Below are 14,255 nucleotides of genomic sequence, written 5' to 3' on the forward strand. Positions count from 1 at the left end.
CATAAAATGCACTGACCTCTGCACTGATCTAGCAATTAACTATTTGCTGCAAAATTATAATTGCATATAATGAATAGCACAACCCCATGCATGTCTGTTCAGCTGTCAATTCAACTGGGATTTACTTCAGGGGAATTTATTTCCACATAACGTTAGGAGAACTCTTTGTGTCTTAAAGCTTTCAGAATTCTTTTTTAAGTTTATTTGTTTGAACAAATCAAACAAATATGCTTCCTATCACTATTCAACTTGATTTGTGGTGATAATAGGATCCTTAGATTTGCTGTAGGTATTTTAATTATCTCTATGTGAATTATAAATTAGTCTAATCCTGAAGAGAACTGATACTCAGTCAACTGTTTGATGCAACAAAGAGGGTAACATTTTATTCAGAAGAAAGAAAAGTGTGGTTGCATTCATTTTAATGAGTGGGATTTTTAATGACTAGAAGAAAGACACTGTGCTTATGTGAGGTTTGAAGCATTTCTTCTGAAACTATCCTAATTTATGTTTTATTTGGTTTTAGCTTATCATGTTGTATAAACAATCAATTGTGGTTTGTAAGCATGGTTTATGCAGTGTGTTGTGTGAACCCAGCAAATGAAATAATTAGTACAAACTTTTCCAAAAACCATACAATCCAATTAAAATGGATTTCCTCATTGGTTGGGATGTTATTAAAATCAAGTTACGGAAAATTATATTATTACTGAAGTCAACTGTTAAAATAATAATTTTAGAGAATATTTTTCTACTCTTTTAAGCACTGCCTTATATTGCAGAAACAATATACAAATATGTTGATTCCTAACATAAGGAAACAAATCTTTGCAAGGATGTCTTAAATTGTAGGAGTTCCATCACCAAAATTCTCTTTGAGGAAGGATATTTTTGAAACAAGAAGGAATTACGGCAATCTATTTTCTAAAGCATCAGAAGGCAAGACAAGAAACAATGGATGGAAACTAATCAAGGAGAGAAGCAGCGTAGAATTAAAGAGACATTTCCTAACAGTGAGAAAACTTAACCAGTGGAATGGGTTGCCTTCAGGTTGTGGGCACTATCACTGGAGGCTTTTAAGAAGAGACTGGATAGCCACTTTCTGGAGTGATATAGGATTTCCTGTTTAAGCAGTGGGTTGCACTAGATTAGAAGACTTCCAACATCCTTTCCAACTCTGTAAGAATTCAAACTTAAACTTCCTTAAGAATGTATCTGGGCTACTATTATTGATGGGTGGAAACTCATCAAGGAGAGAAGCAACTTAGAACTGAGGAGAAACTTCCTGACAGTTAGAACAATTAATCAGTGGAACAGCTTGCCTCCAGAAGTTGTGAATGCCCCAACACTGGAAGTCTTTAAGAAGATGTTGGATAGCCATTTGTCTGGAACGGTATAGGGCAGCAATGGCGAACCTTTTTTGGCTCACGTGCCATAAGTGGGGGGAGCGTAGGGGGGGTCGTGTGCGGGCGTGCCGCACCCATAATGCAATGTGCGACCCCCAGTGCGCATGCACGCACTACAGGTGCTCCCCCTCCCATTTTTACATGCTTTTTCGCCGTCCCCAAGCTCCAGAGGCTTTATAGGAGCCAGGGGAGGGCGAAAACAGCCCCCCCCCACCCCGGATGCCCTCCGGAGGCATCAGGGAAGCCTCCAGACGGTCCCTGACGCCTTCGGAGCACTCAAAACGACCCTCCGAGCAAACTTCCGGTTTGCTCGGAGGGTCGTTTTAAGCGTTTCAAAGGTTTCAGGGACTGTTCGGAGGCTTCCCTGACGCCTCCGGAGGGCATCCTTGGGGGCGGGGGAGGCTGTTTTCACCCTCCCCAGGCTCCTATAAAACCTCTGAAGCCCGGGGAGGACGAAAAATGGCTTTAAAAAAGGGTGAACTCAATGGCCAGCGCACGCATGCACGCTGTCCAGCTGACAGGGCAGCGCCTCGCGTGCCCTGACAAATGGCTCCGTGTGCCACCTGTGGCACGCGTGCCATAGGTTCGCCATCACTGGTATAGGGTTTCCTGCCTAGGCAGGGGGTTGGACTAGAAGACCTCCAAGGTCCCTTCCAACTCTACTATTGTATTGTATTGATGAGCCAACTCATGAGAAAGTTGTTTCAGGATTGCATTCACACAGTCTGAGCCTTTGCATTATTAAATAAGTATAAATAAAAGCTATACATGCCTATGGAAGTACAGGATATTCTATTCTAAATTTTTGCAGAAAAAATACATGAAGCACTAGAAAATAAAATAAACGAAAAACTAAACAAACAAAAGACAAAAAGGGAGGAAGATTACAAAGTTTAGAAATCTATGCCACTGGAAAACACAGAGTAATTTTTTGATTAGTGGATAAGACTGTCTTTTCAAAAATAGAAATCACAGATCTCTTAAATCCAATCCTAAATCTCAGGAATATTATTGTTTTTCAAACTTAATAATAACTCTTCAAAAATAATTACCTTCCAAAGATTTAGAACATAATTTAACACCAACATTCTAAACTAAAAATTCCTCAACTCTATGTATATTGAAATATTACTCTGAAAAGATTTTAGTGATTCACAGGACCAAATCATCAGTCAATGACCCCTCAAATCTTTTATATCACCAACAGATATTAATCCTTTAAATCCTTTAAAATTTGGTGTGTTTAGTACAGTTTAAATGAATCCATTTTAATTTTATATCCACAGAAGCAGCTTTAATATTTCGAAGAACTGCAAGCTTTGATGTGCTCCAATTCTTTAATTCATGAGCCATAATACTGACTTTAAAAATATTTGTTTAGTTTTGATACAGCTATGAGCATCATAACTGCTGAAAATGTGTTATTTCAAAGGCATAAATATTTTCATTGTTTAAAAATTTAAAGCATCCAATGAAAAAAGGGGAACATGCTTGCTTGCTTCAGGGGTTACATCCCAAAGACAATAAATTGTTCCAACCGCCTTGGAAATTATAGAGATGTATTAATCCCTTTCCTATTATATCTCCATAAAGACATACCATGACAGAACCATACATTTTAGCTCAAGCTCACTAAGCTTTCTTAAGATCTCTTGAATATCCCTAGAAATTACAAATATTTGATCATGCATACCTAGGAGGATTTATGTGGATTTCTGCTAATATGTATAGGGTTCATGGAATTGGCCTTTTTGCCAATTATGTTCTCATACCCCTTTTTAAAATAAATGTTTCAGTGTCTTTATTATTTTGAAGATAGAGTTTAATTCTGCCTATTTGAGAATTATACATTTTATTAGGTTACTAGAAAATGAATATAAAAAGTTCACTTTTGCATAAAATGTCATAAAACCTAAATCAAATTGGTCCCTTCCAAATGTGATTGGACATCATGTGGAGAATTCCCAGTCAGGCTGACCTTTAGTAAAAATATTATTTGGGGAACTATATTCATGAAACCATATTTATTTTTAGAAAAGAAATGAACTTTGTTCATGATTTTTTTCCCTTTCTGGCTCCTAGTTTGAACTATTACTTGTTCTTTTTTCCCTACAAGGGAAGCAAGATTTCATTTCTCAGCTTCACTTTAATAGAAACTACTTATCCTATTATTCTTCATTATCAACAGCTGTTATTAAATGTGAGTTTTCTGACAAAAGTCCTGAAAATATTCCAGGGCCATCATATCAAGACTGCAACAATCTGGATGACCACTAAGTGGCAGCAAAGATTAGAAACCCCAAATTTAGTGGTGGTGCAACCCAGCTAAAATAGCTGTAGGTTTATGTTAGGAAGGAACATAGCAGACAAAACTCTCTCCGTGTTGGAAGATAATGCCCCATAATGCTCCCTAAGACAATGCCAGATTGTAGCCACTCACTTGCACCATGAAGCACATTGCTGCTATGCATAAAAAACTGAATCACTTTTTAAATTTACTTCTATTGCTACCCATCTTAAAACAGTTCTGGTTGCTCACAACTACAATAAACCCCCCTTCCCCCCCCAAGCTATAAAACCCATAAAGCTGTAAAACACAACCAAAAAATCAATGCATCTGCCATCTACTTGGGATGCACCAACAACTAACCCCAGGCACTCTCACTCTACCCTAACACCTAGATAAAAAGCCAGGTTTTAAGGACCTCCTGGAATGCTAAAAGGCTGGGGAGGGGCTACTGGATTGCCTGGGATAGGATGTGCAAATGATAGGAGCAGTCATGGAAAAGGTACACTTTTGAAGTCCCACTAGAAGATGCTAACATTTCAGGGAAAGGACTTGTAGCATGCCTACTCCACCTAATCATGTAGGATAAGCAGATATGTTCAGGGATCTAGCACACAGGGCATCTCCATTGCACGTCATATAAATGCAGACGTATACTGTAAATGAATAAGGTTGCTTCCTACGTCTGTGGTAATAGGTAGACATACCAATTGATGGAGATGCATCTTGTGCTGATGGAGCTGTTTTGGAACTTTTTTGTTTTCCCAGACATTTTAATTGATGTAATTGTCCTGACCACTGTCTCCCATACCCCTGCTTTCTTTGTTTATACTGCTATTATATGGTTTTTACTGTTTTATATGATGATTTATCGCCACCCTGAAAATATCTGGGAGAGCCCCATATTCCCATTTTTTGCTCTGCTTGGTGTGATGTAGAACTTGAGTTGTAATGTTGACTTTGGGGACAAAGAAGCAAGTACTATAGTGGCCAATTTATTGTATGAGAAAACAGACTTCAAGCTTATTAATTTAACTTTTCTGTGAAATCACTGAATCTCTGCTTCTTGGAGTGGGATTTTGCTTATTGTTTCAAATATTTGTATTTTTACTTGCCACAAACCAAACCTTATCCATAATTGACCGACATGAATTGTAGTTAACTACTGTTAATACCTCAAAATAAGAGAGAGGACGAGAGTTCTTGAAATCTATCTGCTGCATATCCTGTTCATTGTTTCCGTAGGAATAATGACTCATGTTTCCATAATATCTGAGATTAAGAATCCTGCAGCATTATATGTCTTGAGCAAATTTTCAACAGGAATGACCTTGATTTTAGAGAAGCTGGTAAAACAGCAGAAATATATGGCAAGAGTAAATACCACCATTTTGATTTAGGCTTGAAGCATAACACACCAACTCGGGTGTTTCCATTTTCCTAGCTACAAGGATTTTATGCTAAAGCAGTTTTGTATCTGACACTGTTTTTAATTAAAAATAATTAGGAGGAAAGGCAACATTGTTGCAGACTTCCTTTGAAGCTCCTAAATGAATGAATCATTTTGCCATACATTCTTCCAGATTAATGCCCCATGATTGTTGCTGCTTCAGTCATCAGCAATTTGTGGTTCATAATCACTGAACCAGATGAATGATGTCAAGAAGCCTGCAGTGAGAAAATTGGAGATGGAGAGCACCTTCTGCTGTTATGATTTCCAGTGCTCTGCTTTTTAGCAGAAAGGCATAGATCAAAGTATAAATGAAACCTTTTTTTTAAATTTATGCCAAATAATCCAAACATTTTTATTACATATAAGATATAGATGTACATATTAAGAACAAGGTGGGTGTGGTGATTATAACATCTGGATAAAAAGCTGGAGACTATGAATTCTAGTCCTGTTTTAGACATAAAGCCAACTGAGTGACCTTGGGCCAATCATTTTCCCTCAGCCCTAAGAAGGAGACAGTGGCAAACCACTTCTGAAATCTTGCCAAGAAAACTGCAGGCACTACTCTAGTCTAGGCAATCACCAGGAGGCAAGATTGATTCCAAGACGACTGTGCACACATACACACAAAACATGTACATAGGATAAAAGCTTGCTGCTTTCACTCTTTTGTTGGTATCTTATTTATTGGATGGCAGAATAATGACAGATTTCCCTTGAGTACAATGAACTTTCCTGCTCTTTTTATTCTGAAAAATGTACTTTTCAGGAGTTAGGAGCTTTGTTAAGGACAAAGCAGCCAGCAGAAACAAGTAGAAACTTGTTTTAGTTTATGCATATCCATGTTCCTAACCATGTTGCTGAAAGATGGATCCTAGAATCCATTTGGTTATACTGGCTGAAACGTATATTGGGAGTTGTGTTACAAATGTGGAACACCACAGTTTCCAGTTGATACTTATGATTGTTATATTGTTGGAAAAATTTGAATGGTTTTCTCTGAAATAATTACCCATTTTAAAACTGCATCTTATAATTAATAGAACTGAGCAGAGGTTTGGAAATAACTTAGAAGAATTAATTAAGAGTGTAAATATACCCCTTTCTGCAACTCTTCAAAACAGCTGCATCTTTTCTAAGGAACGCATAGCAGTTTTCTGCAGCTACTAAAGATCCAAGAAAAAAATGCAGTTTTGCAGAATTCCAGAAAAAATGTTATATTCATGCTTCTGTGTGCCTCTTGGAGACTGAATTTCAAAAACTCTACAATCCTAAACATCTTACTTTCTGTACTTTATATTGCAAAACAATGTTGGACTCCACTGAATTAATATTATGACTTCATTCCACACCCACATCCCTTTTTATAGGCTTTTGTTTTGAGGTAGGGACGTGATGGCGAACCTATGACACGCATGCCAGAGGTGGCATGCAGAGCCCTCTCTGTGGGCACACACACTGTCGCCAGCTGCTCTTCATGGGCGCTGGAGCACCAGAAAATGGCCCCCAAAACAGGTCATTTGTTGGGCTGTTTTGAGGCTTTTTCAGCCATTTTCAGGCTGTTTTTTGTGCAGTTTTCAGGTTGGTTTTGGGCCACAATTGCCCCCCCAAATTGCCTGAAAACGGCCCCCAAAATGCCCAAAAAACAAGCATGCGTGCATCCGCCAGCTGGTCTTTGGATTTCTGGTGTTCCGGTGCGCACACGCACGAACATACATTCTGGTTTGGGCACTTGGTGCCAAAAAGGTTCACTGTCAGTGAGGTAGGGGGTTTAGTAATTTGCCCCAGGCTTAAGTTACAATGGGTTGTTATTATGAGCACGAGTTGTGAACTTACTGAATAAATAGGTATTCAGTTGTGATTTAAATATTTCAAGGTTTCACTGATAGCATATTTATAACCTGTAAGAATAAATATCCTGCAAGAATGGTACTTTTCCATGCCATAGGTATAACTTAATATTTTGTAATATCGTGGTATTTATGCATCTTGATTTGAAATTGCAACTATGCAAGTAAAGCATTAGTCTTGATTTTTGGACTTTCTGTTTATAACCATCTCACATTTTTAAATGATCACTATTTCATGAAGAGTTCTGAAAAACCTGAAATCTGCATACTTTTAAAAATAATTTGATTTCCATAAAAATAATGCCACAATAATGTGTTTTTCCCCCTCTCATGGATCCATGTTGCTGCATTTCTTTATTCAAAATGGTCTCCTCCCAGTTTACTGTATGCAGATCTTTTTGAAGTAGCTTGATTTTTGAGTTTTAAACCTGTTAATTCCCGGAGAGCTAGCAATCATGAAGTGTTTCATTTATGCACTCATTACATTTGCTGACTTTTTAAAAAAAATTGTAACATATTTGGAAATACCAACAATGATATCATTAAAGAAACTCACACATTTCTTTGCTAAGTCTTCAGACAAGTCGGTCAGCTTTATAAATTGAACTCTAGCTTCCTTTTTGCACACTGTATTTCTGACCTTAGTTCTACTTGTCAAGTATAATCCTGGCTGTTTCGTTCTGTGAAAATACAAAGACACCCCCTGCTGGTCTGGGTGACAAGCATAAACCTCTGATTATACTCCCTGAACTTTCATTAACAATTTTGCTAATTGATTACCTGAATCATAGTGACATGCAGGGATAACAATGTGTATTTGCATTTGATTATTTCATACAGCAGATGTCAAGATGTTCTTGTTTTCTATTCAGAAATCTTTCTTTCAGGAGAATATAAGAGTTGGGCTGGCCAAACTCCTGGCCTCTTGAACCAGTACAGTATTCTCTGACCAGATACCATTTGAAGTCACGAGCAGGACATCTGGGCCACCATCATCTCCTACCAAAAAGTAACATTTACAGTGCATGGAGCACTGAATTTCATGGCCACGTTCTCTAAAAATGTCTTTGCTCTCCCTTGAAGGAGCGTACCAATTATCTAGGGGCAGGGTGGGAAGAAGGAAGAAAAAATTAAAAATGAGGTCAAAATACCACTTTGGTGAACAATTTAGGACTTAGAGAAAGAGCTTTTATTGACAGGCATTTAATCTATTTTTGGTCTATGTGATAGTGTACATTTTTTAAATATTTTACATTTTTAAAAATGTCATCTTCCTGGAAATCCAAAGTTCTTGTGGCCTCTTTTGGGTGTACAGTACAGTAAAGAACAAAACAAAACGTTAGAGGCTCTAAATTTGATCTCTCTATCCAAAAGGGGAGCACTGTCAGATTTGCAAGGTAAGTTGGAGAAAAATATTTTTTGTTTTTAGTGCTTCCACCCACTTACCTGCCAATATCCTTATTCTTCCTTCTTTCCACTCTCTTTTTGCAGGGATGGCAACAGGGTGCGGTTAAAATCAACATGGGAGCCACAAGCCCATAATTGAAGCTCTTTCCCTTTACATGCATCAAAGTATGTGCAAAGAGGGTTAGGGCTTGGATTTCAGCTGCCATCTTGATTTTTTTTTTAACCTTTTCCAGGATACCTTTGTTCTTTTGGCCTAGGAGAGTCACATTCCATTTCTGATAAAGAAGCATTATTTAGAAATCAAGGCAAAATGCTTTGCCTGAAATGCAGGGATGGGAACATCCTGCCTTTCTGAATTGCTGTCTGCTATGCAACTCTTAAAAATAAATGAAAGCTCTTGAAATCTCTGTTTGCTTTAAGTTCTATTCTCTTAGATGACTCAAATTACTGAACAGATAAGACGCCAATGCCATGCAATATCCTGTTTGTGTTGAACTTACTTCCTGAGTCTTCCAAAGTAATGGAAAGTCCTACTGCTAAAAATAGGCATTAGCCTGCTTTGTGCACAATATTAAATCATTATAACTTTTAAAACAAATTGGAATAAAACCAAACTGTGGTGTGGTATGAACTTCTATTTGTCCTGTCACGAGTTATAACAGTACATCTGTAGGTACTGTTTTCATTTCATTTCACACTTCAGGGGTTCTTTTAAACGTTTTCCAAAGCAGTAAGAAATAATAAACATTTAAATGTGAATGAAAGCAGAACTGTAAAATAAAGCACTACCGTGACAGGAAAATATTCGAAGCCAACATTAAAATAATCATCAGCATTGCCATGAATAGTTTGTGAAAGAATAGTGACTAGAATCTAAACATTCTGTTTGGTTTGGCACAGTTGCCCAGCTATCCTGGATTACTGAGAAAGCTAGGATGAAAAATGACATGTTTTTACTCCGCACTTAGCCAGTTTCACCAGTACCAAAAAGCCCACATGGATAGCCAGGATTCTTGCTAGAAAAACTGACCAATGAATGGTTAAGGCTCATAGCCACACCTTGGAATATATTGGGAAAGAAATGGAAAATGAATATACAGTTATTTATCCATTGTAAATTAAGAAGTCCTGTGTTGGCTTTAGTTCCTAACTGATTTCTCCCTAGGACATTCCTTGGAGAAATTCAAATAACATAACCTTACATGAATCCATGATGCAGCTACCATTGTGAAAAATCTATCCAGTGTTCCATTCTTCTTGAACGTTCTGTCATGTTAATCCACAGATCTATTCACGTGTTTTTTTTCTACATCATAATTAAATGATGGTGGAGCAATTCTTGGGAACCTGGAAACTAATCTTGAGTGAAAACTTTGACGACTACATGAAAGAACTGGGTAAGCAAGCACACTGCAGAAAAAAAACCCCAAAGTTTTCAGAGATAACCAGATTTACTTGTTTCTTAGAATTATAGACTGCTTTTTATCCAACAGCAAAAAGTAGCATATATAATGTACCATACTCCATTTTTCTACATAAAAATGTGAAGTACAGTAGAACCTCTGATCACAACCATAATTCGTTCCATAATTTTGGTTGCAACCCAATTTGATTGTGACCCGAACCTAACCAAAATCAATGCAAAATTAATGGGGCCACATGTGGGTCGCTGTTGTTTGTAAACAAACAACCAGGAAATTTGGTGCTTACAAAAAAACCCGGATTTGATCATGGTCAGAAGCGTTTGTGACCAGAGGTTCTAATATATGTTGGATTGACAAAGAGTAAGAATGAGTAACTGATCCAAAGTCAGCGAACTTGCAATTTTGGATCTTCCCAGTGCCAACTTTTCAATCACTACCTTTTAAAAGTGTGTTGCCTACAAAGGAATATCAGATATTTCTGTTTACAAACATTGGAACAAATACTATGAGATACAGTAAAAGAATGAAGTGTATTTAAACTGCAAAAAATAGGACTAAGAAGAAGCATGATAGCATCCTTTAGCCCTTTAAAAAGAGAGTTGACTTGTTCTCTCTTGGTAGGCTGGGAGTTACTAGGCTTGCACTTATGTAAGGAGGTCTAAAGTATTTCTTCAAAAAATATTTGAAACCAAACAGAGCTATAATAATTGCTTCTAATACTCCTTAAAATGGCAATTTCCAATCTGGTGCTCCCTGAATAAATTGGATTGCAGTATCCATCATCCTTAATTAAAATGGTCAATGCCTTTTCCAATTCAATACTTTCCAGGAATATTTTTGATTAGACTTTACAGGTATAGTTAGAAATTGTAGATCAACATATATGACACCTATCAGGCTAAAGAATATTATGTGTCTTGGATATTTTATTTTGGCTTGCATTGGAAGATTACTAATCAAATCCACTAAACAAAATAAAATTATCCTAAAATCCAAATCTTGATTGTCTAAATTCCTCCTTCTGCACACTGAAGTAGAACATATTGTGTTTTTTTTAAAGTTTTATTTAACCAAACCTGCAATTCCATACCAGATTTGGAAAATATGAAGATTTAACCCTGTTACCAGGATGAAAATAAAGTGGAATGTTATGGTTCACTAAAATAATGAAAAATTAGAAATTATACTATACCAGTGAGCAATGTGTCATTTATTTTACTTTCAATAAGTTTTAATTCACATTCAAGTTTTAAATATTTTTTGTATTTATTTTTACTTTATCTGTTGTTTTTCTATAAGATACAGTATGTATTCTTTCTTAGAAAAAAGGTGGCATATAAACCAAAGAAATGGTAATAAAAATTAAAGTTTTCAAACCTGAGTTATTTCTAAAAAGGCCTTTAAAACACTGGATAATATTTCATATTTTGCATTCTGTAGGAATAAGCTTTGCCCAAAGACAACTGGGTTCTCTAGCCAAACCCAAAATAATCATCACTATGGACAAAGATGTCATCACCATCAGAACAGAAACTATCTTTACAGTTAATGAGATCTCTTTCCAACTGGACCAAGAGTTTGAGGAAAGAACAATAGATAAAAGGCTGGCCAAGGTAAATATTTCTAGGTTTTATTCCCATGTTTAAGAAGATAGAATAACTTGCTATATAACAGAATCATTATTAGAATGTCAGTCTAGTGCAGTGGCTCTCAACCTGTGAGTTGGGACCCTTTTAGAGGTCGAACAACCCTTTCACAGGGGTCGCCTAAGACCATCGGAAAACACATATTTTCAATGGTCTTAGGAACCGAGACACCAATTTTATGGTTGGGGGTCACCACAACATGAGAAACTATATTAAAGGGTCGCAGCATTGGGAAGGTTGAGAACCACTGGTCTAGTGGTTTAAGTACCAGACTAGAAAGCAGAAGATTGTGAGTTCAAATTTTGCCTTAGTCATGCAAGCCTGATGGGGGACTTTGGGCCAGTCACTCTCTCTCAGCCCAACTCACTTAAGGGGTTGTTGTTATAAAGAAAATAGGAGGAAGAAGGAAATGTTATGTGTTGGAAATATTTGCTGCCTTGAGTTATTTGTAAAAATGATAAAGGTGGGATACAAATAAATAAATAAATAAATGTCAGCAAATGAAAAATGGAACGTATGGGGCGATGAAAGAAGGGGTTTATTTAACAAGGAGGGAGAAAGAAACTATCTTCCCCATAACCTCCTGTGTATTTTTAGAGCATCGTAACAAAGGATAATGACACCCTCATTCACACACAGAAGTGGAATGGCAACCACACTACTCTCAAAAGAAAAATAGTAGATGGAAATATGGTGTTGGTAAGTTTCTTTCAGTCTACCTTGCATTTTAATTTATTTAGTTCTATATAAAGTTCCACAAAGATTTGAATTTAGAGGAAACATTATGTACCTCATTGTTCCTATGACATCCCCAACTTTCAACATAACATTTCAATTGTTCTCATTTTTTGTTATTATCAGTATTTTGTTAATTATTAAATCCACACTGTATGCTGGGAATTGGGGGATGTTCAGAATACCTTAGCCCTAACAGCTACCAAGGAGATTTTAGGTTTCTTCAGCTATAACCTGCGGACAGTTAAACTCTGTGTGAGCTGTGAATTATGGTTTGTGTGAACTCAATCCTTTAATGCTTTTTACCTCTTTTTCACTTTATGAACTACACTCAACTATTTTTAGAATTAAAAAATGACAACTCTGGGGAAGAGGGATAAAGAGCATTTTCTTCAAACCGTAACCTCTAAGTCACTCTTATATTTGAAGTAATCTAATCTATTTAAAACTTTTCGAGAATAATTTACTAGTTTGGAGTAGGAGAATTACAGGTAGTCCTTGACTTACAACCACAAATGGAGAAGGCTTTACTTTGTTAAGCAAGGTTTTTTTAAGTGAGTTGCACCTGATTTTACGATTATTATTATTTTTTGTTAAGGTTGCTAAGCAAATCACTGTAATTGTTTAATGAATCATGCGGTTGTTAATTAGGCTTCCTTCGTTGATTTTACTTTTCAGAATCAGTCTGGAAAGGTCACAAATGGCAATCAGGTGACCCCAGATGCTGCAATCCATGCTAATTGCCAAGCGCATGAATTCTGATAATGTGGCCACAGGGATATAGCTACAGTTGTAATTGTGAGGACTGGTCATGGTTACCTTTAACCATGGTTAAAGGTTACCTTTAAAGCGCTACATGGCACAGGGCCTGGTTATCTTCAGGACTGTCTTTTCCTAAGGACATCTACCCATCCTACCAGATCGGAGAGAATGGGCATGCTCCTATTCTCGTACCTTAAACATTGCCATCTTATGGGATTTAAGAAATAAGCGTTTTCCATGGTAGCACATACCCTATGGAACACTTTTTCCCTTGAAGTTCAACAGGCCTCTATCCTCCGAGCCTTACAAAAAGCACTGAAATCCTGGCTTTTTCCTCAAGTTCTTGAGTAGGGTAAAGTGCACGAGAAGATTTAGCAAGGGACTATATGTGAAAGCTTAACTTTGGTGCCAGGTTTTTAACATTGATGGTTTTAATTGATATGCGTACTTTATTGTTTCCATCAATGTTGTTTTAATTGGTGATTAGGAGCCACCCTGAGTTTGATAATATGGGTGATTCTACAAACATTTAAAATAAATAACTACATCCCTAATTTTGTAGTCTAGACCTCTTGGTATTATTGTTGCAAACATTACTGCCGCTGCAGCGCATACCTGACTCAGTATCTGTTTCTCGTTTTGTAGGGTCAGCACAATTCCTGTCAGGTTTAGTTTCAGGTTTTGGGTTTTTTGGGGGGTGGGGCGAGTTATCGTTTTGCTTTATTGTAGTCTACTCTGGGATTATTTGTGATGGGAAGCAGATGAAAATTGATCTAAATGGATGTTAATCATAGTATATTTACTAGGAATTTCTGAGTACATGAAATTCCTACTACCATCTTTTTCTTTTCTTCCAGGAATACATCTTGAATGATGTCATTTGTACCAGGGTTTACAAAAAAGTATAAGACCATCCCCTGGTTACATTTTTCTGCTTCTTATTCTTCAAGTGATGTCAATGTTAACTATGATGCTTGTATGCAAAAAGAAATAAAGAATTTCATACTGAAATAAGATTGAAGAGAAACAAGTCCAACATCTTAATCACTATGTTATTTATCATAGAATTACTATTTTCTTGATGATCATAGTTACTGAACTGATTTTGATATTCTTAAAATTAACCTCTGCATTGGGACCCATTATGCAAGTTGAAATCAAACCAATACAGAATAAAGTAAAAGTGTTGGGTTTTTTTTAGCTGAAAAGTAAGGCCCTGTTACCATGAGTTAGAATCACATCGGTCTTTGAAGTTTCATTACACTGCTGATTCAGGTTTGATACT

At 36.8% G+C, this 14,255-nt stretch overlaps 1 protein-coding gene across 3 annotated transcripts; it reads left to right on the forward strand.

Annotated features, from left to right (window-relative positions):
- Window positions 1–364: 364 nt before the first annotated feature.
- On the forward strand, window positions 365–13,947 carry LOC309390838 (myelin P2 protein-like). 3 transcript variants are annotated; one of them, XM_081950653.1, is made up of 5 exons: window positions 365–468; window positions 9,689–9,800; window positions 11,268–11,440; window positions 12,071–12,172; window positions 13,828–13,947. In XM_081950653.1, exons 2-5 carry the CDS (start codon window positions 9,725–9,727, stop codon window positions 13,876–13,878), a joined length of 402 nt encoding a protein of 133 aa, XP_081806779.1. In that variant the 5' UTR covers window positions 365–468; window positions 9,689–9,724; the 3' UTR covers window positions 13,879–13,947. The 3 variants fall into 3 exon arrangements, with proteins under 3 accessions (XP_081806779.1, XP_081806781.1, XP_081806780.1); XM_081950655.1 differs by lacking the exon at window positions 365–468 and adding an exon at window positions 8,349–8,393; XM_081950654.1 differs by lacking the exon at window positions 365–468 and having other exon boundaries at window positions 9,512–9,800.
- The last annotated feature ends 308 nt before the right edge of the window (window positions 13,948–14,255 follow it).

Source organism: Natrix helvetica (genome assembly GCF_964273705.1).
Source record: "Natrix helvetica genome assembly, chromosome: 4".
Lineage (NCBI taxonomy): Eukaryota > Metazoa > Chordata > Lepidosauria > Squamata > Natricidae > Natrix > Natrix helvetica.

What these genes read in the sequence shown, in the direction of transcription:
- LOC309390838 (XM_081950653.1), top strand. Translation starts at nt 9,725, where the DNA reads ATGATGGTGGAGCAATTCTTGGGAACCTGGAAACTAATCTTGAGTGAA. An exon ending in TAGATAAAAGGCTGGCCAAG is followed by an intron (nt 11,441 to 12,070) that starts GTAAATATTTCT and finishes GTGTATTTTTAG; the next exon opens with AGCATCGTAACAAAGGATAA. An exon ending in TAGATGGAAATATGGTGTTG is followed by an intron (nt 12,173 to 13,827) that starts GTAAGTTTCTTT and finishes CTTTTCTTCCAG; the next exon opens with GAATACATCTTGAATGATGT.